The sequence below is a fragment of the Alexandromys fortis genome, unplaced genomic scaffold, assembly GCF_014885135.2.
Source record: "Alexandromys fortis isolate MF-2015 unplaced genomic scaffold, M_Fortis_MF-2015_v1.1 scaffold_24, whole genome shotgun sequence".
In the NCBI taxonomy this organism is placed as follows: domain Eukaryota; kingdom Metazoa; phylum Chordata; class Mammalia; order Rodentia; family Cricetidae; genus Alexandromys; species Alexandromys fortis.
In genome coordinates, this window is record NW_026067906.1 from 7,359,473 (window position 1) to 7,386,345 (window position 26,873).

At 36.6% G+C, this 26,873-nt stretch overlaps 1 protein-coding gene across 3 annotated transcripts in view; it reads left to right on the forward strand.

Moving 5' to 3' along the window:
• Window positions 1–2,871: 2,871 nt before the first annotated feature.
• Ppfia2 (PTPRF interacting protein alpha 2) overlaps window positions 2,872–26,873 on the forward strand; it is a 321,929-nt gene continuing 297,927 nt past the window's right edge. For all 3 annotated transcript variants that reach the window (XM_050135586.1, XM_050135584.1, XM_050135585.1), the window contains exon 1: window positions 2,872–3,120. In XM_050135586.1, the coding sequence (XP_049991543.1) occupies window positions 2,872–3,120 (249 nt within the window). The remainder of the gene's footprint in view (window positions 3,121–26,873) is intronic.

Sequence of the window (26,873 nt, forward strand, 5' to 3'; positions counted from 1 at the left end):
ATGGGTTAATATGCTAGATGTTGGATGACCATATCTTTCTGCACCATGTTCCAGATATTCATTTTACTAAATTTTCTTCATAGGTTTTTGATTATTCCCAGTACACTCAAGCTGTGTGGCTTTGCATTTAGGAACTGCTACGCTATATTTTGAGCTTATATCAGAATTTGAGGTCTAACGTAATAACTAACTTGGCCAATGAAAGTAGTTTTGGAATATATAGACTTTTTTTTTCCATCGGATTTGGAGGAGATTTGACTGACTGAGGGAAAAGGTAGCATGCCTTCATCGTATTTTCTAAGTAATTTTGCAGAATTTGTTTTATGAATTAGATTTGGAGAGTTTAGAAGTGTCTGCTAGAATTACAGCTATAGGCCTAGTAGCAAGAGTTTTAATGTACAATATAATTTCTGTAAGGATAAATGGTGATCAGTTTGCAATAGAGAACATGTTTGGGTTTTTGTAATAATCTTTTATATACTTTTATGTGTTTTTTTGTCAGAGTACATAATGGGAACTTTATAAATTTTATAGGCAAGTTTTTATTGTATTTATTTTAAAAAGAAAATTTATAAACTGATTATCATCCTTACTTTGTGGAAGGAAAGATGAAGTTTTGAAAGGGAAGCCAACTTGCTCCACTTCACATGCTTCAGGAGTTGGAAGAAACTGAGTTGTTCAAAGTGTAGAATAGATAGACTAAAGCTTCTCATGAGAGTGTCTTTTGGATGATCAAACCCATGACCGCCTTTTCCACTGATCTGAAAATCCCAAGCTTGTGACTGTCCAATGTCTCCGGGTAATTTAAGAGTTTGAGGACATGAAGTGTGCTTTATTTGAGTAATGTATATGCTTAGAGTTACGAAGATAGTTGTAGCCTCCTTGGAAATTAAAGTTGTTAGTAATAACTTTTCTCTTACAATGGTATGATAAAAATAAGCACATAGGTTCACAGTCGTGTCTCTCAGGACGTCACCATGGTTGCAAGTGTGAATGGCACACATAGCAGGTGAACTAACCCTTTTAAGTGAGCCAATGTGTTGAAAAGTTTTTGCTTTGTTTTCAATTAGTGTAAAGAGAATTTGTAGCATTTCAAGGAGGGGGGATATTTTTGACCTTTGGAATAGTTCATGGATGAAAATCAAAATGATAAAAGCAGAAAGTGTACATTAAAGAGCAAATGGTAGTAGCAAATGCTAAAGTCTATGCGGGTGTCCATGTAATGACAATCTATATATCTGCTCTGCAACTTATTTTGGGGTTAAAAATGAAGTAAAATGAGTCAAGTTTCTGTCTTCATAAAATAATAACTCAGCCTTTTAGGTGATGGACTCAGTTTCAAAGCATTTTTAGTTATTTTAGAAATTTCCAATTTTTCCTTTTTTTAAATCTAGATAACTTATCATAAAATGACTTCCTTTCATTGTTCTTAAAGTTTTCATCCATTTCCAGTGGGCCATGACCAAATAGTTCACAAATAATTAAGTTTTGCTCCATAACAATGAAATTTACAGGAAGACTCACACAAAAAGTAATTAAATATTGAACCATTAAATCTTGACATTTTATTTCAAAATATCACCATAAATAGTTTCCCTAAGGATATACATGTGGACAGAAAAATGAATTGACCTTTCATTATGAAATCATGAGAAGGCTTTGGGACATGCAACCAAACTGGGGTTTCCTCACACCATGCTTTCTGCAAAATCAAGCTCTCTAGTAGCTTCTGGCCATCACTCAGCAATGGTAATTGAGTTGAGTGAGACATACACACACATAGAGACTCAGAGAGGGAGAGAGACAGAGACAGAGACAGAGAGACAGAGACAGACAGAGAGAGAGAGAGAGAGAGAGAGAGAGAGAGAGAGAGAGAGAATGAAAAGGGAAATGAGATAGTTTCTGATTTTTAAAGAAGCCACATGTGGCAGGACAATGTCACATGCTAATGTCGGTGTCGTCTACTTTATCAAATTAATGAACAATTTCGAAGAGAATTCAGTCCCTTTATTCCATGACTGAGAGTTTGTGATTAGCAGCTGTGATGTGAAGTGTCTGCATTTGGTAATGTGATTCACTGCGATCTGTTTCGTGGAATATTTGAAGGAGTGTTAGTTTGTAATTGTCTGGATGGAAACCAGACAATGGTTCTAAGAGGAATGCTAAGTGTAATTAGCAGTATAATAATCAAGACAAATTCATGTATCTCAGACTAACTCTTAGAGTTTGTGTCTAATTCAATCTGAATCATTTATCAGTCTGTACACAATTCTAAAAGAGAGAAGATGAAGATAAATAAAAATATCACATCAGAAGGATTAGTTGTGAGGAAAACTGTTGAGAAGTCAGAAAATAACAGTTTATTACCTATAGTAGCCCATTGTTTGGAATTTTCTGTTGTAAATGGTGAATATTAGGTCACTTATCTATCCTTCATTGAAAAAAATGTATAATTTCTACTCTTTGGAGCACAAGGATGTATTGTCTTTTGACAAGAAACGTACAGTTATGTTTATTGTAAGACATTTTTAACTTACAGAGGTGGAGAGGGATGGGATGAGTGGTTATTCAAATGGTGTGTTTCTGTAAGTCAAATTATGAGTGATAAATCATGCAAAAGAAAATGGCAAGAATTGGAAACAGGTTAAGTATTGTACGTGAGACATCTATTGATTGTCACGGCAGGTGAAACCATGTAGGTTGCAGACAGTAAATAGGTTGTATTCCATCGACATCCACACCCTCCTCTGGATTTGACTGCAGGCAGGAGGTAGGGGAAAGAGGTTAATGACCTGTGAAGGCTTTAGTGAGATGAAAGCATTCTTGAAAACAATTTGTTTACTAAAAATTTCCCTTTATGTCCTTCAAGCAATGATGTGCGAAGTGATGCCCACGATCAATGAGGACACCCCAATGAGCCAGCGGGGGTCCCAGAGCAGTGGCTCTGACTCAGACTCCCATTTTGAGCAATTGATGGTCAATATGCTGGATGAAAGGGACCGACTACTAGACACACTTCGAGAGACCCAGGAAAGCCTCTCACTTGCCCAGCAAAGACTCCAGGATGTCATCTATGACAGAGATTCCCTCCAGAGGCAGCTGAATTCAGCCCTACCTCAGGTATGCTTCACTGACAAGGGTTTTCCTGTCAAACTGAAAAAGAGAAGCTCTTAATAATGTTTACTTCTTCATTCTTATCGCTATTTTTCTATGGGATATATAATATGTGTTTTGGATTAAAACTCATAATAAAGTATTAGTGTATATCCAAATTTGCCTTACAAAAAGTTACAGTATACTGGTGTGTGTGTGAACATGCATGTGTGTGTATATGTCTGTGTGTGTGTTTGTGTGGTGTGTGTGTGTGTGTGTGTGTGTGTGCGTGCACGCACGCAAAGAATGAAAGAATTAGTGACTGCCTGGACTTTTGTTCATTGAAAATTTATTTCTATGTTTTGATGGGATAGAAAACCACTTCTTTGTCAGCTATAATATAAGGTTAATAGATAATCTCATCCTCAAATGTATAACCTTTAAACACCTCATGACATTTAAAATATTTATTTTTTGTTTTCATCTTGTGGTCTGTCTGTCTGTCTTTAGAAAGGGAGGCAGTCTGGGAATTCACTCTATAATACGTTTAATTTGCCTCTCTTCAAAAATACACAGCACTTGACTAACTTAAATTTGTAGAGTATCTTTTCTGAAAAGTTTTCAAAGCAGTTTCTTTTTACTTTCAAAATATTTTGGAAATTGCCAACCCTAGTGGTTCACACCTGTAATTCCAGTACTTGAAGAAAGAGGACCGAGTGTTTAAGGCCAGCTGTGTTACATACAGTCTACATAACAAAACTCTTTCAGAAATTAAAAAAGAATAAATAAAGACAGAAGTTAGAAAAGGTCAAGTTGCAGAAAGCTCTTTCAAATTAATGTTGTCAGTTATTTTTACACCTGTTTCTGTCAAATTTTAATATTATAGAAATAAAAAAAATTCAAAGATATTTGTTTGCTGAGTTAACGGTAAGGGTCATTCACCTATTGAGGAGTTTCACGATTATACTGCATTTGGTAGGAAAAAATGCACATAATATGAATGACTTTTCTTGTATACTTTGTTTTTTCAAGATAGGATTACTTACTCTATGTAGCCTTGGCTGTTGTAGAACTCACTCTGTAGACCAGGATAACCTGGAACTCTCAGAGACCAGCCTGCCTCTCTTTCCCCAGATACACCATCACCGACTGCCTAACATTTCACATAATTTTCTTCAATTAAATTAAAATTTTGTTTTAAATATTACTTTTAAGTTTTTAAATTTGAAAAAATAAAATAGCAATTTTGGGGGGGGTATTTTTTTCCAAAAAAGTGCTATCTTGTCACACGTATTCTTCTACTACATAAGGTGAATAAAACTTTGACGCCCCCACTCCCATATTATTGTAACTTTCTGTGTCACGCTGAGGTCTCTCTCAGAATGGGTCGGATCACACTTTATCTTATCCACAAGGTAATCCCAGACCCCTATAAATGATTCCTGTCCTATACAGACACGTTCAGTCTGTAAAGGGAACTAAGCTTTTAAGTGGCTCTCATGTGTTGAAAACACTGGTTTATTTCATCACCTGGAATTAGTTGGCAGATTCCCGAAAGCAGCTACCCATTCTTCACCTGGAATGATTGATTTTTTTTTTCTGAAAGAGATTTCAGTATTGACAGCTGTTCTCCATAAAGTGATTTCTCAAACTACCACCTTTCTTACTCTTGGAGAAGACTGCCTCCGTTGGTCACAGTGTTTGTAAAACAATATCCTACATCAAATCATGTCTTCCTTACCTGTGTCACCTAAGATGATGATTTTGTTTTCATGATATTGTTTCATGAAAGAGGTCCATTGCCCTTTCTGCTTATACTGGGAATAAGAGTAAAAAACACTTTTAGCGATTCTAGATAACTAAAACATTGAGATTATAATATCAATTAATTTATATTTTATTTTACATTATACCATGTTCAATTTGTTATTACAACATTTTTAGTCTAGTTTTACTTGTTTCCCCTATGTGTACATGTGTGTGTGTGTTTGTGTGTGTGTGTAACTGCAAGTGTGCAAGCCCAAGATTGTCTTCGGGAGCCTCATTCTACTGCTTTTCATCTTACTCAAAGAGATATAGCCCCTTTCACTTGAATTTAGGGTTAGCCTATGTGGCTAGTCTGGCTTGCTGGATAGCTTCAAGCAACCCTGTTCTTCCTTTCTAAGCACTGGAGGTACAGACATGATGCCATATGACATATAACTCATATGTTCAATCCTCATGCTTTCTGCTTCTCTTCCAAACATTAACTGATGAACAGCCTCCTTGGTTCTGGGCCGTCTGTCTTGTGGAGGTTAGAATTTTCTGCTTGTATTTAATGTGTATATTTAAGCACACACACACATTTCTGAGGAGAACACTATAAATAATTCCACTTCATGAAAATTGAACTCTATGGACTCATCATTAAAAGATCTAGTTTTGCTACATACATTCAATAAAATAATTATTTTCAGGATATATTTGTTAGGAATTGTGGGTAGGGATTGTGATCGTGAACTATTATGTGTTATAGCCATATTTTATAATTTTTAACATTTTAAATAAATTGATCTGCATGTTACTACTAACACTGGAAAACCACAGTCCTTGGACATACTGATTATACTCTGAGTTTCCTAGTATGAATATTCAGTAGCCCAATCTATACTATTAGAAGTGTATATTTCACACAAGTAGTAAATTGCTTCTCCTTAATTGGTATGTATTAGTTTTTGTGGCTATTTGTAAGCAGTGTATTGTTGGTGACATTTACATTTTACAGGAAAAATGAAAGGAGAAAGTGGCTACCACAAATACGGGGTTTGAGGCAGAAATAAATAAAGCCTATAAAACTGAAAACTGCTGTAGTAACCTAAAAATGAAATCATTTCAGCAAGCAGACCTGGAAACAGACGCAAACTTTACGATACAGGTATTCTAAAGTGACTGCACAAGGCTTTGGGGCACTGTAGGAATTGCGGCTCAGTTTTAGTTACTCAGTCTCCTCTTGTATCTCAAGGGAGAAATGGAGCCATATTTCAACAATCTTAACTATGCAAATATCCGCCTTGTAGTGTATTCCATTGCTCTTTGGAGTGTATCAATGTTTAAAGAGAGCTGATAATTTCACATCATTGAGCTCCTGTCTTCTCCTGGCTTATATTCCTCTCTCCACCCAGACATATCACTCCTCTCTCCACCTCCTTAGTGTTGGGATTAAAGGCATGTGACTCTTAAGAACTGGGATTGAAGGCATGAGCCACCAACACCTGGTCTGTTCCCCCTTTGAGACTGGATCAGTCTAGTTTAATCCAGGGTGGCCTCAAACTCAAATAGAATTGTCTGCCTCTGCCCCCTGAGTGCTAAGATTAAAGGCCACTGCCTGGCCTCTGTGGCTCACTAGTGGCTCCTCCACATTCTGATCCTCAGGCAAGTTTTATTTGTTACAGCACACACAAAGTATCACCACACAATTATGCTCTAGCTTCCTATACAAAACCTAAGCATCCTCATAGAGGATTCTTGCTCCCTCATCCCTGATCCTCTTCATCAGCGCAGACATAGTGTTTTGATGCTTGACTAAGACTCAGATCTCTCGTTTCTTTTCTACACCTGGCTCTAAATTTCTAAGCCATGTCTCCTAAGATTTCCCATTTGATAAAAGTGTCATAGCGTATCCTTGAAAAAATCCTGACCTATCTATATGTCAGCAACAAACTCCTTGTCTTTCCAGGGCTTTTTAAAAATGCTGTCTTAGTTGGTGTTACTTGCTTTAATGAAACACCTGACCAAAAACAATATGTAGAACAAAGGGGTTGTTTTGTTCATAGTTCCATGTAATAATAGTTCATCATAAAAAGGAGTGACGTCTAACTAAACCTTTGTCTCCTACAGGAATTCATTCTGAAACCTAAGTAATTTCCCAGTTTACTTTCTTTTGTCATTTTCCATACGAAAAATAAGTTTTCTTTGTGTCCCTGCTTTCTAAGCTAAGCTTTATGACATCAGAATTAAAACATTTTTTTTAATTTTACATACCAATTCCAGTTGCCTCTTCCTCACCTTCACCCATTCCCCCCATCTTCTCCCCACTCCATCCCCATCCACTCCTCAGAGAGGGTGAGGCCTCCCATGGGGAAATCAACAAAGTGTCACATCACTTGAGGCAGGACCATTGAAGCAGGACCTTTCCCCTTCTAGGCTGAGCAAATTATCCCTCCATAGGGGCTAGACTCCAAAAAGCCAATTCATCCACTAGGAATAAATCCTGGTCCTACTGTTAGTGGTTCCACAAATTATATAAGCCACAACACTGTCATCCACATTCAGAGGGTCTAGTTCGGTCCTTTGCAGGTTCCCCAGATGCCAGTCTGGAGTCAGTGAACTCCCACTAGCTGGGGTCAACTGTTTCTGTGGGTTTCCCCATCATGGCCTTGACTCCTTTGCTTATATTATTGCTTCATGTCTTAATCCTTACCACCTTCCTAGAATATCAAAGAGCTGATGTATTAATTATCTATTTCTTATTGGAAACAAGCACTACATACAGTATTTCAATAAAATTCAAATCTATGAGTTTGTGGAAGTCCGCTGATCTGAACTTCAATTGGCCAGTCTCGGATGGGTTAACCCGTGCTACAAAAGTATTTAGTTAGCTGGATACCACCTTTTATTGGTGGTTTCTATTTGGCTTTGACTGTGCATACAGGAGAAACTCATCTCTGGGCTTGTCAAATCCTAGGACAGGCTGGTGCCACAGGTCCTCATGCTCATAGCTCAGGAGGGAGGACAGAGCAGAAAGTGCCTTTTACGATTCTGCTTCTGACTCTATTTGTGTGTTGTCTTTGATTCAGGGCCAGATATTCACTGGATAAAATAGCATATGGCATGTACAAAGAAAGGGAGGGGTGACATATTAGAAAATCAGTGTAATTGATCTACCACAAATGTAACCAAGAATCATCCAGGACATAGTCAGGTTAGGGAAAATTATTATGAAAATAATCTGAAATAATATGATTGTGAAGCCACCAAACTACAAAAGGCAGTGTAAATACAAGAACATCAAAGAGAAGGAATCGTTATAACTAGTTACTCACTGAATGGTCAAGACTGTGGACCCTAGCCAGAGGTTAGAGATTTTGAATTGGGACTTGTGTATATCTTGCTAAAAGGTTTTTAATTGGTTTATTTTAATTATCCACCAACCTTTCATTCATGAGAGAGAAGAACTTCAAGGAGGTACATAAATATATTTCTGAAAGCATTAAAAAAAATGCCAGCTCTTATTTTCAAGGTGACACACAACTAGTGAACAACTCTATGAGGAATTAAGTTAGAGGGAGGCTGCTTATGGAGGTAAAGAGTGGTTCTCCTTTAATATTGTAAAATCAAAATATTCAGGGGAAATTTACAGATGGACAGATTTGCTCTAAAGATACTGCTGTTCTGGAAACTAGCTATCTTGAATCTTTTTGCTTTGGTACTTCTAGCTCAATTAACTTGATCCAAGTACTAAATTCCAATGATAGAAAGTGCTACATTGGATCATTATGAGAAATAAGTGAGCTGTAGCATGCTCACTTATGCTCCCTTAATGCTCACATTAAGTACTAACGAATACTATGTGCTCAATAAATGCTACATGAAGGTATATTTCCAGCATCATCACCGTCATGATTACATCATCTTTAGTCAACCTTAGCAGTGTCGTTTGACTCAGTGATTATGACCGTTTTTCAAATACTAGAAACATTCACTTTTCTCCATCTTAATTAAGTTTTGGGTATCTCTGGTCTATAATTTTTACTATTAGAAATATTCTTAAGGGCTGAGAAATGACTCAGCAGACACACCTTGTGCTACACAGGTAAAGGACTCAAGTTTAGCTCCCAGTGCCCACATCAGGTCACTCACAACTGCTTGTAACTCCAGCTACAGGTTAGCCAGTGTCTTTTTTGGACCTGCAGGGATAGCTGCACTCTTGAGTGCACAAGAAGATATCTGAGAGCGGAAGATTACTCAGTGGGGCACAGCGGTGAATGTTTGTTGGGGTTTCTTGAACGGCATACCTTTGTTTTCACTCTCAGCCACCTCCTTAATCTCACCGTGATACGTCCGGAGTAAAAGAAATATTAAATATCATCGGACACAAAAATATGTTTGGGACATTGGCCATCAAAAGAATCTCCATGACTGCTCCTACGTTCCTAACGGGAAAACTTTTTGCCATTGTTAATGTGATGGTAAATGATGGCCAGAGTTCACATAGCTACTTAATATAATGGTGCAAGGATTCTACATCCTGATATTTATGATAAAGTGAATTTGCGTTTCTTTATGAATTGGCATCCTTTATGGCCAATTAGGTAATTTTTATATAAAGCAAGAGAGCATGGATTATTTGAAAAATATTCAAATCAGTTTAATACTTGATTGCTACTTTCTGTTTTACTAAATTTCATGATGCTGGACAACCGTTGAACTGATATATCTTATAACTGGCATATGAAAGCAGAAACTTCAGTCCTTTCTAATATTTTCTACTGAGGAGGATCCCAGTGGTGGTCAAGTTAAACATGGAAGCAAATCACAAAGAGGTGAAGATGAAAACTTTGTTCAGATTGACTTTGTCCACCTGGTTCAAGACTTTAGGGAGTCTAATGCCAGGTGGTTCATTGTCAGCATATTTTAAGCACAATACAATGCGGGAAAAGTGTCCTGGTATAATTCAATCCCTGGTGTACAATGGAGCGTAATTACATTAAAACTCAACTCAAGGTACATGTCATTTCTTCTAAGAAAATAAGTTCTAGAGACAGGCAACCTGTTCTAGCTTAAAGACCTAAGGAAAGTTCTATCCCAGTCTTGATCACACAGATAGCAGAGTGTTTTGGGTTGGTGTTATCCACCTCTGGTCCTGGTTGCGGGCGCTCGAGGAAGCCTCTGGCTATATAGATAATGGAAGGGTCATTTAAATTACTAGCCATCTATGATCTTGATTTTAGGAGCTTGATATGGCCTGGCACAGCAGATTGCTAGGCTGTTAATCACTTCCAATTCCCAGATTTCTGGGTAGAAGAACAGGTTTTACATCTTTCCCATTGGAAAAATAACCCTGCCTGCTTAACATTCCTGGTTTCTCTGGAGATATGTGGGTACAAGGACCTTCTACTGTGCTCCCAAAATTCTACATTCATTTGGCAAATTTTAGCTGATTATTAAGGATATTTATTTTAGTGTGTAAATTTAACCATGACTGTCCAATAGATAATTTTTTTATTCACTAAATATCCCAAGGGTCCTTTTGTGTCAGCTTCTGCTCTAAGGCATCATAAGTGCTGCAAATTATAGGGACACTTATTAGCCATGTGAGGCCATTACATAACTTCTACTGTATAGCACAGCGATTGGTTATAGTTTGAAAATGACAGTTTTTTTTTTGTTTTCTTATTTCATTGTTCATCCCCATTCTGTGGTGAATTAAAGTGTCCCCAGGGGCTAGATGTCATCTTTTTCTTGTCTCAAGACAAAGTTTGCCACATCACTATCATTTCCTTCACTAATAGATTAAAAACACCATTGCTAAAGTGTGTTCTCATGGGTTTTTCAAATAAAAGCAAAATAAAATCTGTTATAACCCATTGCATTCAACCACTAGTCCACCTATCTTTCCTTTTTGACAAATGATTGGTTTGAAGATTGATTCAGTTAAAACATTTATTATTAGGCTCCAAGTCTCTCTCTCTCTCTCTCTCTCTCTCTCTCTCTCTCTCTCTCTCTCTCTCTCTTTCTTTTTCTCTTTCTTTCTTTCTTTTTTTTTTTTTATCTATCTATCTATCTATCTATCTATCTATCTATCTTCCTATCTTTCCTTTCTTCCTTATTTCTCCCTTTCTTTTCCTTTTCCTTTTTTTTTTTTTGTTTTGTTCTGTTCTTGTGAGGATTTATAACATTCATTACAAGTTTCAGCAGAATTCAAGACTACTGCTTTGTGGAATTTGGCTAATCTGAGTTTGGATTGACCAGTCTTTGATGGATTATTTTATGCTACAAAAGCATTCAATTAGCTCTAAAACACCCGCTTATTGATTGTTTCCAGTTGGTTTTGATTTCATTTACTGTGGCAACTCATCTCTGTAGCAGTCAATGTTGACTGTTTTAAAAGAAGCTAATCAAATTAATAATCTGGCTAGAAAACAGGTGCCCCCTGAAATCACAAATTTTAATGACTATACTAAATTTTAATGTTTTATAAGATAATTTTATATGAAATTTCCTATCTGAAATTTTTTGTACACAGAAACACAAGTTTTAGTGTCTGTAACAATAACAGACTTGCTCTTTTAATTTTCATTCCTTTTATTCCTTGTTTTTATAGCTTGGGGCTATTAGTTTCACTCAACTATATCACTGCTATTGCCTAATAGTTCAATTTTAATATCACAGTGTCTATGTTCATTTACAGATATCTATTTTCTTTTCAATTTTATCTTGCTTATTTTATTATCAATTAGTCTGGTGGTTTCAATGAGAATGGCCCCCATAGCCTCAAATATTTTAATGTTTGATTCCCAGTTGGTATATTGTTAGGAAGGATTAGGAGGTGTTGCCTTGTTGAAGTGGGTGTGGCATTGTTGAAGAAGGTGTGCCACTAGTGGTAGGCTTTGAGATTTCAAAAGTCCATGCCAGGCTCGGTGTCTCTTTCTCTCACTCTGTCTGCTTCCTGTGGGTCAGGAGATAGCCCTCAGCTACTATTCCAGCACTGTGCCTCTTTGCTTTCCATTATAACAATCAGGAACTAGTCCAACTGTGGGCAAATTACCAGTTAAATGTTTCCCTTTTAAAGAATTGCCTTGGTCATCATGTCCTTCACAGCGACGGAACAGTAACCGGGACAATTTGTAATAGCGGTTTTTTTATATTTAAATTGTCTGTCATTTTTATATTTGCACTTCAATTTGTGTATGTATACACACACACACACACACACACACACACACACATACACGTTTTGACAATGCAGAGAAAGATCTTCTAAGCCCGAAGCAACAAAGACTGTTACTGGCTGCTCCCTACTATGGACCTCAGAGAATGATGTATTTTCTTATTTAAAATTCACTTNCTGCCAAACTTTCTCAAGTTGGATGAGAAATTTTCTTCTTAGGATTTTCAGAAAATGTGTATAATTCACACTTATTCTATCAGTGTTGATATTTAGATTACTTTTTGACCCCATCATTAAAACAGAGTGTTGGTAGTGATGTAGAAGTTTATGTTACTAATCACTTGGCCACTAATTCTGACATTTTTCTGTATTTTAATTTTTTATATTGGGGAGGTAGTCATCTGCTTTCTGACTCTGAAAGTAAGTTCTGCTATTACTATTGTTTTGCTTTTGGCATTTAGACAACTTTTAAAGGAGTTTTGATGCACTTGATTTGCACATTTATTTTTATTTGCATATTTATTTTTATTTGTACTCTTAAGTATTATTGTGGTTGTGACTTAATGCTTTCTACTATTCTGGGTAAACATTACTTTTAAAAAGTGTTGTTTCTGTGATGTTATTTTATCTCATTTTGTAATGATTCTTCCCTTATCTCCATCTTACTTGATCTTTGGCTCCTCTTATGTCTTCTTCAGTATCTTTCTCTCTGTTTCATTTGGAATTTTATGAGTATGCTTGCATTTTTTTTGTTGTTCACTATTTTCTCTAAATGCAACTCATTTGTTACAAATGTATTTATCTGGCTCTTTGTTCAGATCCCTGTCTTTTCCTTTACAGTTCACCATCACCATTTATTTCATTTGTCTTTCCAGTTTTATTTTTATCACCCTGAACACGACCAGCAGCTATTAAGGCTTTCAGTGCTGGGAGCTCTAATAATGGGTTTCATCTGTGGTTTGTAGTTCATCCTGTCTTTTCATCACTTGCCCGTGTTCAGTTTGGACTTTGGGGAAGTCATTTCATTTGCAAAAAATCCTAGTGGAAGTCATTTCAGTTCTAGGGCACTCTTATTTTCCTCCAGGGGGATTATTTATTTGATTGGCCAGATGCCTGGGAAAGTGTGATTTTTAGCCACACCCAGTAAGTCTCCGGCTACAGTCTTTATGCACCTCACTATAAACGGGGAGGATCCTCGGAGACTGCTGCATCTGGTCAGGTCTTGGTCCCGTTCTGATTCCATCAGTGACGAAAACTGTCAAAGGTGCCGAGCCAGCACCTTTAAAGCTGGATGGATGAGGCTGGAGAAGCATCTCCTATGTTAAGAGCATTTGTCCCTTTTTCAGAGACCCCGAGTTTTGTTCCCAACACCCACATGGTAGCTCACAAACATCCCCAACTGTAGTTCCATGGAATCTAATATCTTCTTCTGACCTCTGTGGACCTCTGAAATGTAGTACATACATATGTGTAGGCAAAATGTTCATCAACATAAAATAAATCTAAAACTAAGCAAACACCCAACACTTGGGAGAATACAGGCCTCTAGAACTGAGTTCTCATTTTCCCACATTTACAAAACTCTGAAAGCTTTATTATCTTTTTACTTGGTTCAAAAACAAACCAAGCTAAAAAGCACCCAGCTTTTATAGTTATTCCTATAATGGTCCATATTGCACAACCTTCTGCTGCTGCAGAAATCTCTGAACTTCCATAAGCACAATATGTGTAAGTAATTGAAAAGGGATTAAACATTTTTCTTTTCTGAGAAAAATAAGCATTTATTTTGCATTATTCACTTTCTGGCTATTGTCCTTGCCCTAGCATATTTTAGCCATATTTAAGATTCTGGATACCAGGAACTGTCCTAATAGTCTTGGGAAATGATCGCCTTTCCTCCAGCAATTCCTCCTTCGAATGCATCCTCACAGCTGCATCATTACCCATTTGAAATTGAAATCTGGCTGTGTTACTCCCTTTGTCAAAATATTTCCAAGTCTGCAAAGAATATTCGCTACAACCAATTAACAAATTCTGTCAGATCGTAGGATAAAGGATGGGTAGATAAAAGTTGGGTTTAATTCTACCATGTATAAAAAGATATGTGAAAAGATGGTCACAAATAAATACAATAAAACAACCCCATTTTTAGGCTCGATCACTGGTGAACATGTAGCATAAAGAAGAATAACCTATTATTAAACCTATTATTAACATTAATTTTAATAAAACATATTTAAGATTTAAACGGAGAGTTCTACAAAATACTAACAAAGGTCATTTAAGATTGTAATAAATTGCTATTGTTGGCTCGTCTATTTGGCTTTTGAAGTGCTATGATTTGAAGCAATGTCAGGCATGCCAGATTAGAGTTCTAATGCTGCCATGTCCCCGGCCTTAGTCCTGCTAGTGTCGTAGATGCTAACATTGTCTAGTAAGCTTTGCACAGATCCTTGAAAGCATCAGGAGGGTATTGTTTGGGTAGTAAAAGATGCTTTGATTTTAAGAATAGAATAGAAAGACAAACCATCATGATGAAGCCGCAAAGCTAAGCTTATTGATCTCACCAGTAGTCATGCAGGAATTGCATCAGGTTGAATTGGACATAAAGGTCAATGGAGAGCACGAAACAGAGGAAGATATACATAGACTCACGCCAGTTCAACTCAACAAATACCACAACACAACTCAGTGTGGTTTTACAAAACACTATACCAAAATTATTAGATATTTGCATATTTGCTAGTTCCTTTAATGACACACTATTCAAATAATTAACTGAAACAAAACTATATATTCAAAAACAAAACTATATATAACTGAATTTTTTTTTCTGTATTTTTTCTTTTCAGACAAGGTCTCCCTGTATAGTTCAGGCTGGCCTTGCACTCATGATCCCCTGAGATCACAGATATGTGACAGCATGTCTGGCCTATGAAAAAGTCTTTGACACTTTAGATTAGACCAGGATGATTTTTAAGATACAAGAAAACTGAAGAATAAAAAGGAAAAATGATTCTAAATATTTTATCAGCTAAAAACTCATATTCCAAATAAACACTTCCCAAAATTGATTATTTAAAAAAATCCCATTCATTTTAATGCATAAGTGATTTGAATAGTGCCTAAGTTACTCTTTCTGTGAAGAGACACCACAACCAAAGCAAATTTTATTAAAGAAAGCATTTAGCTCAGGTTGGCTTTCAGTTTCAGAGGGTTGGTCCATTATTATGATGGTGGGAATGAGACAGGCATGGTACTAGTATATTAACTGAGAGCTTTACAGGCAGAGCAAGAGAGAGAGAGAGAGAGAGAGAGAGAGAGAGAGAGAGAGAGAGAGCTCCAAAGAGACTGTGCCTAGTATAGGCTTTAAAACCTTCAAGCATAACCCCAGTGGCACACCTCTTCCAATAAAACCACACTTGCTGTAATAAGGACATATCTCTGAACCTCAGCTATGTGAACCTGTGGATGCCATTCTCACTTGAACCAACAGAAATAGATTCTTCATTAATTTTTGTATCTAGATTTCAATATACACAGAAAAACATGTCAAATATCTACAGTTAAGTATTTCATATAAAAAAACGCAATGAGATCATACATCATATTCCCTAAGAAATTTATAATTAAAAAGACATTGCATGCATTAGAGTAGATTTTAGACCTTTAAAAGTGTGCTAATAGGCATTACTATAGCATGACTATTATTAAAAACAATTTGGCAATTACTTTAAATAATAATCAAGCATGCATGCATTCCATTCCTAGAACTCCAACGAAGAGATTGAAAACATATGTTCATATATAGTCTGTTCACAGATGTTCATAACAGCTTTGTTTATAGCATACTATTAGCAGAAAAAGTACAAATAGACTTTAAATAGTAATAAGATTTTAAAACATATTTATGTGTAACAGACATCGCTTTGGCAACCAGGATTAACAAACTACTGGAATTACAGCAGAGATTAAGCAACAAGCTTCATGTGAAATAAATCTTCATTCATGAGATATCTAGAAAAAAAAGGCAAATGAGATTAATTTGCGGGTCAGAGTGAAAATGAAGTAACTCCAAATGGCTGCTTCCAAGTGGATTGTAGTGAGGATTACACAGATTTCCAATACATAAAATCATGACATTGGCCATATAAACATGATAAACTTTGTCTTCTGTAAATTATTTCTTTGTTTTTAAAATAATTTTCTATAGTTTTCTGTAAGCTAGGAAAGTTTTTTCCAGATACATCTGAAAATGAGGATCATTCACAGTACTTGTTGACAATAACATAGTTTAGTCTGGAAATTTTGTTCTTTGCTGTGTTTTTGTCAATTACCTTTGATAACTCACAGATTGGGTTTACACAATATCAATCTGGAAAATAAGTGATTAATTATAATATGCCTTAAAGTCAGATTTCTGTTCTGGCTCCTTTCTCTTTCCCGTTTACATAGATCTTTTTCCCTCTGCTTTCTAACTTAAAATACAGTACTGAACTTCTTAACGCTGTCATGTTCAATATCAATTTATGGGTATGTTTATGTTTAAATGCAATATCATTTCTTACACTATAAGAGATCCTATCTTTAGGTCCATATCCTCCCAAACTAGTCACAGTGCTGAGGCTGACTTTATCTTCAGTTAACCACTGCAAGAGCTCTGAAAAGTTTGTCTTGGTAAAGAGAAAATCAAGCTGTGAGCAATAAACACAAAGGGAGAGAACCTCCACTGGTCACCCCACCGTTCCACTAGTGCAGGGAATGCCTCTGTTAGTGTCCCAGAACCATTCCACAAGCACAGGAGTAGTCATTGCACCCTTCATATGCACAAGGAGAACCCCTGCCACTGTCCCAACACCACTCCATGGGAGCAGGAAGAGCCTCTCCTATGTCGTCACAGCATTAACAGGTTAGGCTCAGCTGACGAAAAGTAGAACAGTGGTGAAATACCTCCAGGGCTGCATCTTCACTAAGGAAGATAGTGCCTTCCTGCCCTCAATGATTTTATATGCTTTTATATTTCATATTTCTGGTTTGGGGGCTAACTACGTATGTCATAGGGAGTTAACTCATCTACGGGAAAAAAAGATGGGCATAGTACAAATGAAAAATAGGTCCCCTTTGAAGAATGCTCAGTTGATTTGAGGTGACTGATGATTAAGCCAATATTTACGCTTAAAAGAGAGAGAAAAACGGCAGGGACAGAAGAGGGACAGATAATGAGTAAGAGCACAGAACTCAGTGTACTGCAATGAGAAGAAGCATCTGTCGATCAACATATTAGTTGTCATTTTCAAATGTTTCATCTTCATTGATTTGTGAGATTAAACCACCTAATTTAATTTCACACCCAGCAAGATGAAAATCTCAGAAAAAAAAACATGCTTTTCATTCTTATATTATCGGTCTCAGAGGGTTTACTAACTGTGATTTTATTGTTATAAATATACTTATCATGGCATGTGAACAAATTCTGAGCACAGAATGCAATTTTAATTATGTGCTCCAGCATGCACAGTAGGATCTCTGCAACATGATAAAAAATTTGTCCATTACACTTTTTTTTCTTTTTTTTTTTTTTTTTTTTTTTTGGTTTTTCGAGACAGGGTTTCTCTGTGGTTTTGGAGCCTGTCCTGGAACTAGCTCTTGTAGATTAGGCTGGTCTCGAACTCACAGAGATCCGCTTTTGATATGCATCATCTCTGAAAGAATTTAATAATTTGGAGTCAATGATAATCAAAACCACTTGGTTTCAACCATTTCATGTATAGAAAAAAATATTACATATGAATCCTTATAAAATGCAAATATAATAAAATTCAAATATATGTTGCATATACATTATATACTGTCTTATAAATGACAAATCAAATTTAAGAACTTGACTATAACAAATTTAAAACAGCACTATTATTATTATTACACATAGCATGTGAGGAATTATAATTTCAATTTATAAACTCTCATTGACTTCATTTTTGAAGGTTTAATTAGGAATACATCCATCTCCAGGAAAGATTATAGAATAATCTGAACTTTAATACTTGAGCATTTTGCATTTACCATCTGGATAACTGATATACAATGAGAAGCTCTAATATTTTCAATTTTTCCTAACAGATGAGAGGCCCCCCTTTAATTTCAGGGCTGAGACAGAAAGGAGAAATTTGGATGAAAGAAAAAAAACATTTTGCAGGAACTAGCTCTAGGCGAAGGCCACAATGTTCCAGGAAGAGTTGCTAAACCTGGATTGGAACTTTTAGGGGACTTGTATAGTTGGTGGCAGTTATGCTAAGGTGTGAAAGTACTGACCATGGCAATTAGAGGAACAGTACCTACCGACACAGACATCCAAAAGTTTAAACAAATATTGTTGACTATAATCTTGATTAAGATTGCCATTTTAGTGCCTAACTAAAATGACTCAGAACTTTATTTTTTGCTATTGTTGTTGCATGAGGAGGGTGGCCCTTTGTCCCAGCCACCCGGCTAGCTTACACCCAAAATAACCACACAGGAATTGTATTAATTAAATTGCTGCCTGGCTCATTATTTCTAGCCTCTTATTGGCTAACTCTCACATCTTGATTTAACCCATTTCTATTAATCTGTGTATCACCACGAGGTTGTGGCTTACCGAGAAAGATTCAACATGTCTGATTCTGGCAGCTCCATGGCGGTTTTCTCACTCTGCTTTCTTTCTCTTGGAATTCAGTTCTGTCTTCTTCACCTACCTAAGTTCCGCCCTATCAACTAGGCCAAGGCAGTTTCTTTATTCATTATCCAATGAAAGCAACACACAATCAGAAGGAACTCCTACACCAGTTGTTCTTTTTTCTTTTCTGTCAACGAAGGGATTTATTTATACAATTTTTACGCTTCCCAAATTAATTCCTTTAAAAAAAACTATCTTCTGGTGTTTAAACTAACACAGGTTTGATAGGAATAATACTGACTTGACATCTGTTGACATTTACATAATAGATTTTTGGTAATCTCACTAATACGTTATATAGTGTGCAAAACACACAGACGTTAGTTGTTCTCATCATAAGAATGGAGGCTGAATTGTAGTCCGAGAATTTATTTTGTGAAAATGTAAACAATATCCTTAGTTTGAATTAGAATAATCCTTAGAATCATTGAATTTTCCTAGGCTAAACTTAGTATAGGGATTGGTATATAATACGTATATAGCAGCATATCTAAACATGAAATATGTTTTTTCTTACTTTTGTCATAAGAAGAGAGTATCGAGTAGCTTAAGACAGGAATCATTTCTCCCTCAAAAATGGGTGGCCAAGAAATTCAAGTATAGCCTGGATCAGTTTGACACACTCTATAAAGAGTCTCACAGAGCCAAAACCCAGGATCAGTGGGGCTACCTTATAATATATCATACTCCTTTGGGTGGTTCATGGAATTCAATCCCAGCAGTTGAAATCCTGGTGTCTTTTGTTTTGTTGTCTTCTGGTGGCAGATTTCTCTTAGCTACCTATGGATTTTCTGTGTATTCAATTCGGGAACACTCTGTTGGGTCTACAGTGGTTTCTATTTGTGTCTTTTTTTTTGGTTTTGTATTATTTAAAAAAAAATCTTTTCTCATTTTTACATACCAATCCCAGTTCCCTTTCCCTCTCTTCCTCCTGCTCCCCACACGTTCCACCCACCCTACTGTCCATCCACTTTTCAGAGAACATAAGGCTTCCCATGGGGAGTCAACAAAGTCTGGCATATCCTTCTGAAGCAGGTTCAAGACCATTCCCCCCAAATCTTAACTGAGCAAAATAACACTTCAAAGAGAATGGGCTTGAAAAAGCCAGTTCAAGCACTAGGGATAAATCCTGGTCTCATTGCCAGGGTCCCCATAGATTGCCTCAGCCACACAACTGTCATACACATTCAGACAACCTAGTTTGGGCTTATGCAGGATTTTTTGCTGGCAGACCAGAGTCAGTGAGCTCCCACTAGCTCAGGTCAGCTGTTTCGATGAGTTCACCATCATGGTCTTGACCCCTTTGCTTATATTATCTCCCCTCCTCTTTGTCTGGACTCTGGGAGCTCAGACCAGTTCTTAGCCGTGGATCTCTGCATCTGCTTCCATCAGATGCTGGATGAAGTTTCTATGATGACAATTAAGGTAGTCATCATTCTGATTATAAGTGAAGGCCAATTCTGGTACCCTCTCCATTTTTGTTTAGGGTCTTAGCTGGGGTCATTCCTGTGGATTCCTGGGAATTTCTCTAGTGCCAGGTTTTCTGATAGCCCCACAACGGCTCCCTCAATCAAGGTATATCTTCCCTCCATTTCTGCCATTCTGTTCCCTAATGTTCTCCTCCTTTCATTCCTCATCCTCTCCTTTCCCATTCATCAAGGGGAAAATACACCTAGAGGGTATGACAGCGCTAAACATAAACTAAACACAGGTGCACCAAATCTCATAAACCAAGCACAGCTCATTGTAATATCACAAATTTATTTTAACATAGTAATTGCAGGTGCTATCAAAACCATAGTTTCACCAATAGGTGGGTCATCAACACAAAATTTAAGCATAAAATATTGAGGTTAAATGATGCTATATCAGTTGTACTTAGATATCTGCAGAACATTCCACCCAAGCATTAAAGAATACACTCTTCTAGTGGCCCAAGGGATAGGCTCCAAGATAGTTATGGGAATCAGAGCAAGACTTACCAAATACAGGAATGTTGAAATAATGTCATGCCTTCTCTCTGAACACCATGGAATGAAGTTATGTATTAACAGTAATAGAGGTTCACAAACAGGAAACCTAAGCAATATACTTTGAAATGACAGATGGGTCACTGAAGAAATCAAGAAGGAACAAAATCTAAAACTGCATAAATGTGTAGATATCACTTGCCGAACTCCATTGGGCCCAATAGAGGCAGTTCTGAGAGGAATGTTTGCAGGGCTAAGTGACTATTTAGATTTAAATATAACTTAATGATATACGAATTCCAACCCCAAAATTGTAGGTGAAAAGAAACAAATTTGGGACAGAAATTTGTTGAAATATGGAGCGGTGGGGTTGCGTCCCCAACACCCTGGCCGCTTGGCTAGCTCATGCCCGAAATAACAACACACAAACTGTATTCAGTTAAACACTGCTTGGCCCATGAACTCTAGCCCTTACAGGCTAATTCTCGCACCTGGACTAGCTCATTTCTAATGATGTGTGTAAGCACCCCAAGGTGCGCTTACCGGGAAGATTCTAGCCTCCGTCCATCACGTCCGGGAGCAGAGCAGAGTCTGACCTCACTTCCTCTTCCACCCAGAATTCTATTCTGTTTCCTCCTCCCATCTATCTTTTAACCTATCAGGGCCAAGGAGTTCCTTTATTGCTTAACCAATGAAATCAACAGATTGATATATGACACTCCCACATCAGAAATTAATGAAATGAAAATAGAAAATCTTAACAAAGAATCAGTGAAATCAAGAGAAGTTTTTATTTTGTTTGTTTTTTTTTGTTTGTTTGTTTTGTGTTTTTTGTTTGTTTGTTTGCTTTGTTTTGGTTTTGAGATGTTTCACCTTTAAGAAGCTGTTGTGATTAGACAAATAGTCAAGGACCTTCTCTATTGCTAAGGGCTAAGGTTCATACTATTGTTTACATTTTCAGCCCCCTTTGCCAAAAATACAATATAACCACAAGTTTCAGGAATTATTGTGCCATATCTTTTGAGGTCATTCTGTCTACCACAGGTGGGGCTATTCTTATAATGATAAACTGTATGTAAGATTCACCGCGTGGGTCAGGAATTCTCTTTGAAGTGGAAATGCAATGTTGGTCACAAGAAAAAATAAATTGCACATTGTGAATTATCCATGTCACCAGAACTTGACAGGTTCTTATTAAGCATGTCTTGATTGATTTAGCAAATATGCACTGTGCTTGTTTTAAATCTCAATCCAGATGTTCCCGGATGTTTTATGATTTATGAAATTTTTCAGTGTGACCGTGAGTAACGTGATTTCTGTGGGGGAAATTATATAAAACAAATTCATTTATTTAAGTGTAGTGATGGAACTATTACTGCATTATTAAGTAGTCATTTGTATATTAGTATATAAAATACTTCATGGGTTCTGTGAAAAATAATTGATTCTGAGGAAAGGTCAAATTGTTTGTCAAGTTTTCACTTAAATATCACCATGAGTATTATGATATTATTAATAGAGTGTGGGGTTAAGAACCCATTCATTCATTCCAAAAATAACTTTGTCATTCTATAACGAAGACATGTTTTTTTCTATTTACACGACTATAGTCTATGCTTGCATGTTCTTTTGATAGATAGTATGTGATGTGTACTGGATGGTTTGGTGTGTCATCTTCACAAAAGCTAGACTCATCAGAGAGGAAGAAGCTTCGGTGGAGGAAATGCCTCCATTAGATCCAGCTATCAGGCATTTTCTCAAGTGGTGACCAATGGAGAAAGGGCTCAGCCCATGACAGGTGGTGCAATTCCTTGGCTGGTGGCCCTGGTTTCTATAAGAACACAGGCCGAGAAAGTCATGACAAGACAGTAAGAAAGCAGCTACCTTCATGGCTTCTGCATCAGATCCTTCCTCTAAGTACCAACCAAGCGTGAGTTCCTGTCATGACGTCCTCCAGTGATGGACTATGATCTGGAAGTGTAAGCTACATAAACTCTTTCCTCCCCAACTTGTTTTGTTGGTCAGGTGTTTTGTTGTAGCAAGAGGAACTCTAACCAAGACACAGGTGTTAGAACTCTAACTAAGATACAGGTGTTAGAATTTTCTTTCTGATTGGAGTATAAAATGATGACAATTAAAAATATAAGAAGTAAGTCTCCCTTATTTTATATATCCACTGTATGATTCTCTATAACACACAGCTGTTCAATTTGAAGCATTTTTAAGAGGAAAGATTTTTTCATTCTTTTGATTCTATTAGTTATAATTGTTATTTCATATAATAATAACATTCTTTTGTCAGATAAATCTATAAGTTTAACATTAACTCATGGAAATGTAAGGAAAATCTAAACCTAATACTATTGAACAAAGTATAATGTACACTAAAATTTGGTTCTAGAAATTGAGAGTGGTAAAGGAATTGAAGAAAATGTATGAGCAAATGTTCTTTTCTTATACTAAGACTCTAGAGGTTAATTGAAAAAAAAATTGCCCGAAAGAGGAAATAGGCACAAATAAATATTTTGGCATTGAATTTGCATTGTATTCTTTAGTGTCATTGAAATTCCTTACATTTATTATTAGTGAAAATTGTAATTATTTGCAAAAAAGATAGTTCTAATCAATTTTCAGGTGATTTCCTTTTGTACTTTGATTAGGGTAGAGCACAGATTCTAAAACACAAAAGATGAAACACCAAAAAGCAGAAAGTGAAGCCAGCTGCCAAAACCAACAGAGTAACACGAGCCATTAGCATTGTTTCCTAAGGCAATTCCTTCATGCTTTTTCTTTCCGTATTAGAGTCATATAATGTGAACTCACACATGCATTTACTAGTCATTCATCAAATGTTTATTAAGCCTCTAATTGGTTGGAGACTTCATTTCTCTAATCCTTAAGATACTTTGCCCACTGCCTCATACAACCTGATAGCCGTTCAGGTCACATCTCTGTCACATATGGAGAACGTGTGTACCGCAGCAGGGTTGATGGCAGAACAGGGATTCCAGAGCAATGAGAGAGAGAGAGAGAGAGAGAGAGAGAGAGAGAGACAGAGAGAGACAGAGAGAGACAGAGAGAGACAGAGACAGAGAAAGACAGAGAGACAGAGACAGAGAGACAGAGAGAGAGACAGAGACAGATAGAAAGGAAAAAAATATTCTTGGCTCCACTATTCCAGACCCATGAAGCAAAATATCTACTGAAAAGGCTTGCTTGGCAGAGGGCACCTTTACCCACTGAGCCACCTCACCACTCCCTGGACTGTTCTTTCAATAGCAAATGTACAGATAGTCAAGGAAACACCAGCAACAACAATAAAGTAATCCCCTTAACTTCAATTTGCGAAAATAAATTGCAGTGAAATTGGAAGAATTAGATGACTTTTATTTTCATTCTTTTTTTTTTTTGCTTGTTTGTTTTGTTTTGTTCTGTTTTTGCTCTTGCCACAGGACAGCCCAGTCAGATTTCTTTGATGCCCTCTGCTTAGTTTTACCACCTGAATTTCTGCTTCTGTGCTAAACTGACTTCTGCTGCTTTGTTAACGGAATGTCTCATCAAACCGAACGTAATAAAATTTTCCTTCTTGGTCCTTAGTGAAATGGTCTTTTATAAACTAAGTTTCGAAATAGTGATGAAGAGGAGTGTGAAACGCAGTAATTGTTAATTAAAGATGTCTATGAATGGTAATTATATAAGGAAAGGTGTGACATGAAAAATAGTGTTATTCTTGATTTGATGAGACATTCAGTTGTGTGAAACAGGCGTGAAAAACCTATTAACCTTTGACTTACTAGTTGAGGCCCCCTTAATCAGGGCTGTGCCCATTGTGTTTTGATAGATTAAACTGCCATAAAACACCAACAGGCCAATCTCAATAGTTTGTAAAATAATCCCTGCTTTCCATTTTTATACCATGCTATTTATCTTGTCTGTGGTTTGTTCCATGATCCTACACCTGCTAAGATCTAGCTAAAACTACAAATCCTGCCCGAGATAGGGAACATCCGGGAAAGAGAAAGGATAATGGCCAATTGTGCTATGACTTTCAGTGAATCTGCTGGATGTCCGCAGTACTTTTCCTAACATGCAATTTGCCAAGGCCCAACTCAGAAGCCATATTATAGGAAGTTCACTCTGTGCTAAACAGACACCCACACAATTATGAATAGTAAATGCAATCCTCAATTATCATCATATGGGCATTGATGGGTGGTTTATACATATTTGGTTCCAGTAGATAATAGGAATTTATGATCTTGGTCAAAGTTTTGACTGTTTGACATCAGTAACTCCCAAGCTTGTGCTCAATTCAGTTTAAGAGTATTTCCAGCATTGGTAGCTTATGACCCACTAAAGGTTTCCTTCCTACTTTCAGTGTATTAGGGTGGACAAAATACAGGTTCAAAAGCTTAAGAGAAAATGTGCCGACTAGAGACAGATATTTCAAAGAAGCATCAAGGAAATTCCGTAAAATAGAGCATATAAAGAGGCAAACACGTCCTAGCTGGTGGATGGAGCGAATTCAAGAGAAAAGTTGTCTTTTCACAGAAAGAGTAGCCAGGTTTTCCCAGTGCAGTGGGCAGCAGGGCATCCGTGTTAGAGCAACTGTGTGAGATGGGGCCGAGAAGGTGTGACCTACTGCTCAGAGAGGGGGGCTTCAAAACGCACTATGTGCAGACAGTGACCTCTGGAAATCAGTGTGGATTTTTTTATCACATTAAAGTTCAGCTTCCATCCTTACCGACACTGCTCTTTTCTTGATTAGACTATTCAAAGCAAGAATCGCTTTCTCTCACCATGCCAGGATCTTTTATTTTTTTTTAATCCTTTTTATTTTCAGCACTTATCTTTCTCAAACAAGTTGCTTCTGTTCTTTTTCTACTCTATTTTTTAAATTATTTTCTTTTGTTTAATATGACTATTAAAAAATTATTAAAGGCCTAGGATTTTTTTCTGACATTCTTGATTTCTTTCCAGTAAGTTATGACCTGTAGTTTAAAAAGAAATATAGTTTCAGATAGTGGAAGTTTTGTTTTGTTTTTGTTTTTTGAGGTAGGGTATTCTCTGTGTAGCCCTGACTATCCTGGAATTTGCTCTGCAGACCAAGCTGGCTATTTGCCTGTGACACTTCTTAGTACTGGAATTAAAGGCATGTGCCACTGTGGCTAGTGATAAAGGAGTCTTTTAAACTATCCTTATATTGTTTTCATTTTTATTGTACCTTGATTAGAAATAGTGGTGTCTCATAATCCTAGTTTTAAAATTATTGCATGTTTATGTCTTTTATTATGTTGAAAATACATGAAATTTCTAAGAGAGTTTAGATACAAAGCTATTTATAGTACATAATTTTTAGGGAATATTATGTAAAAAAATAGATTATCTGGCCTGAAAATAATGAGTTTATTGTTAGGTTTTTCTAAATACTTATTTCATTTTTGGTTCCTTGATTTGGCTTGAACTAATAAAAATCTATAGTTCTACAACAATTTAATAACATTTACTATTGCTTATCTTTATAAAGCTTTCAGATAATTGGCCAGACATAACACATTTGCTACTTTGAAATTTATTTAAAATATTAGCGCAGTTAACAAAAATTATTAATAGTGTCAAGTACATACTTGAAAAGAAGTACTTTGAATTGACTTTAAGATTATTTAAATTTGTTCCTAAGGCAAGGGATGACTGATAATACTGTCATACAAAAGTGTTATTTTCCTTGTGTCATAGTACTTTTAGCTTTCAACTTTACACAAATTTAGAGTCACCTGGAAAGTAGGAGTGTCCATTGAAGAGCTACCTAGTTCAGATTGGCCTGTGTCATTTCTTGATTGCTGATGATGTAAAAGTTCCAAGTCAATTGAAGGCAGTGTTATTCCTTGTTTGGTGGGCCTGAGCTGTTTAGAAAAGGCAGCTGAGCAAGTCAAACATTGCAGGTGAGCATTCCTCAATGGCTTCTGCTTCAAGCTTCTGCCTTTAGTTCCTGCCTTGGCTTCCCTCAATGGATTGTATCCTGAAAGCTAAAATGGATCTTTTTTTTACTCTTACTACACTGCTTTTGGTCAGTGTTTTATGACATCAGAAAGCAGGCCAGAACAGCTGTTTTTTATTTTCTTCTTTTCTTTGGAGATAATGCCACTGCTTTTTTTTTTTATTTCAA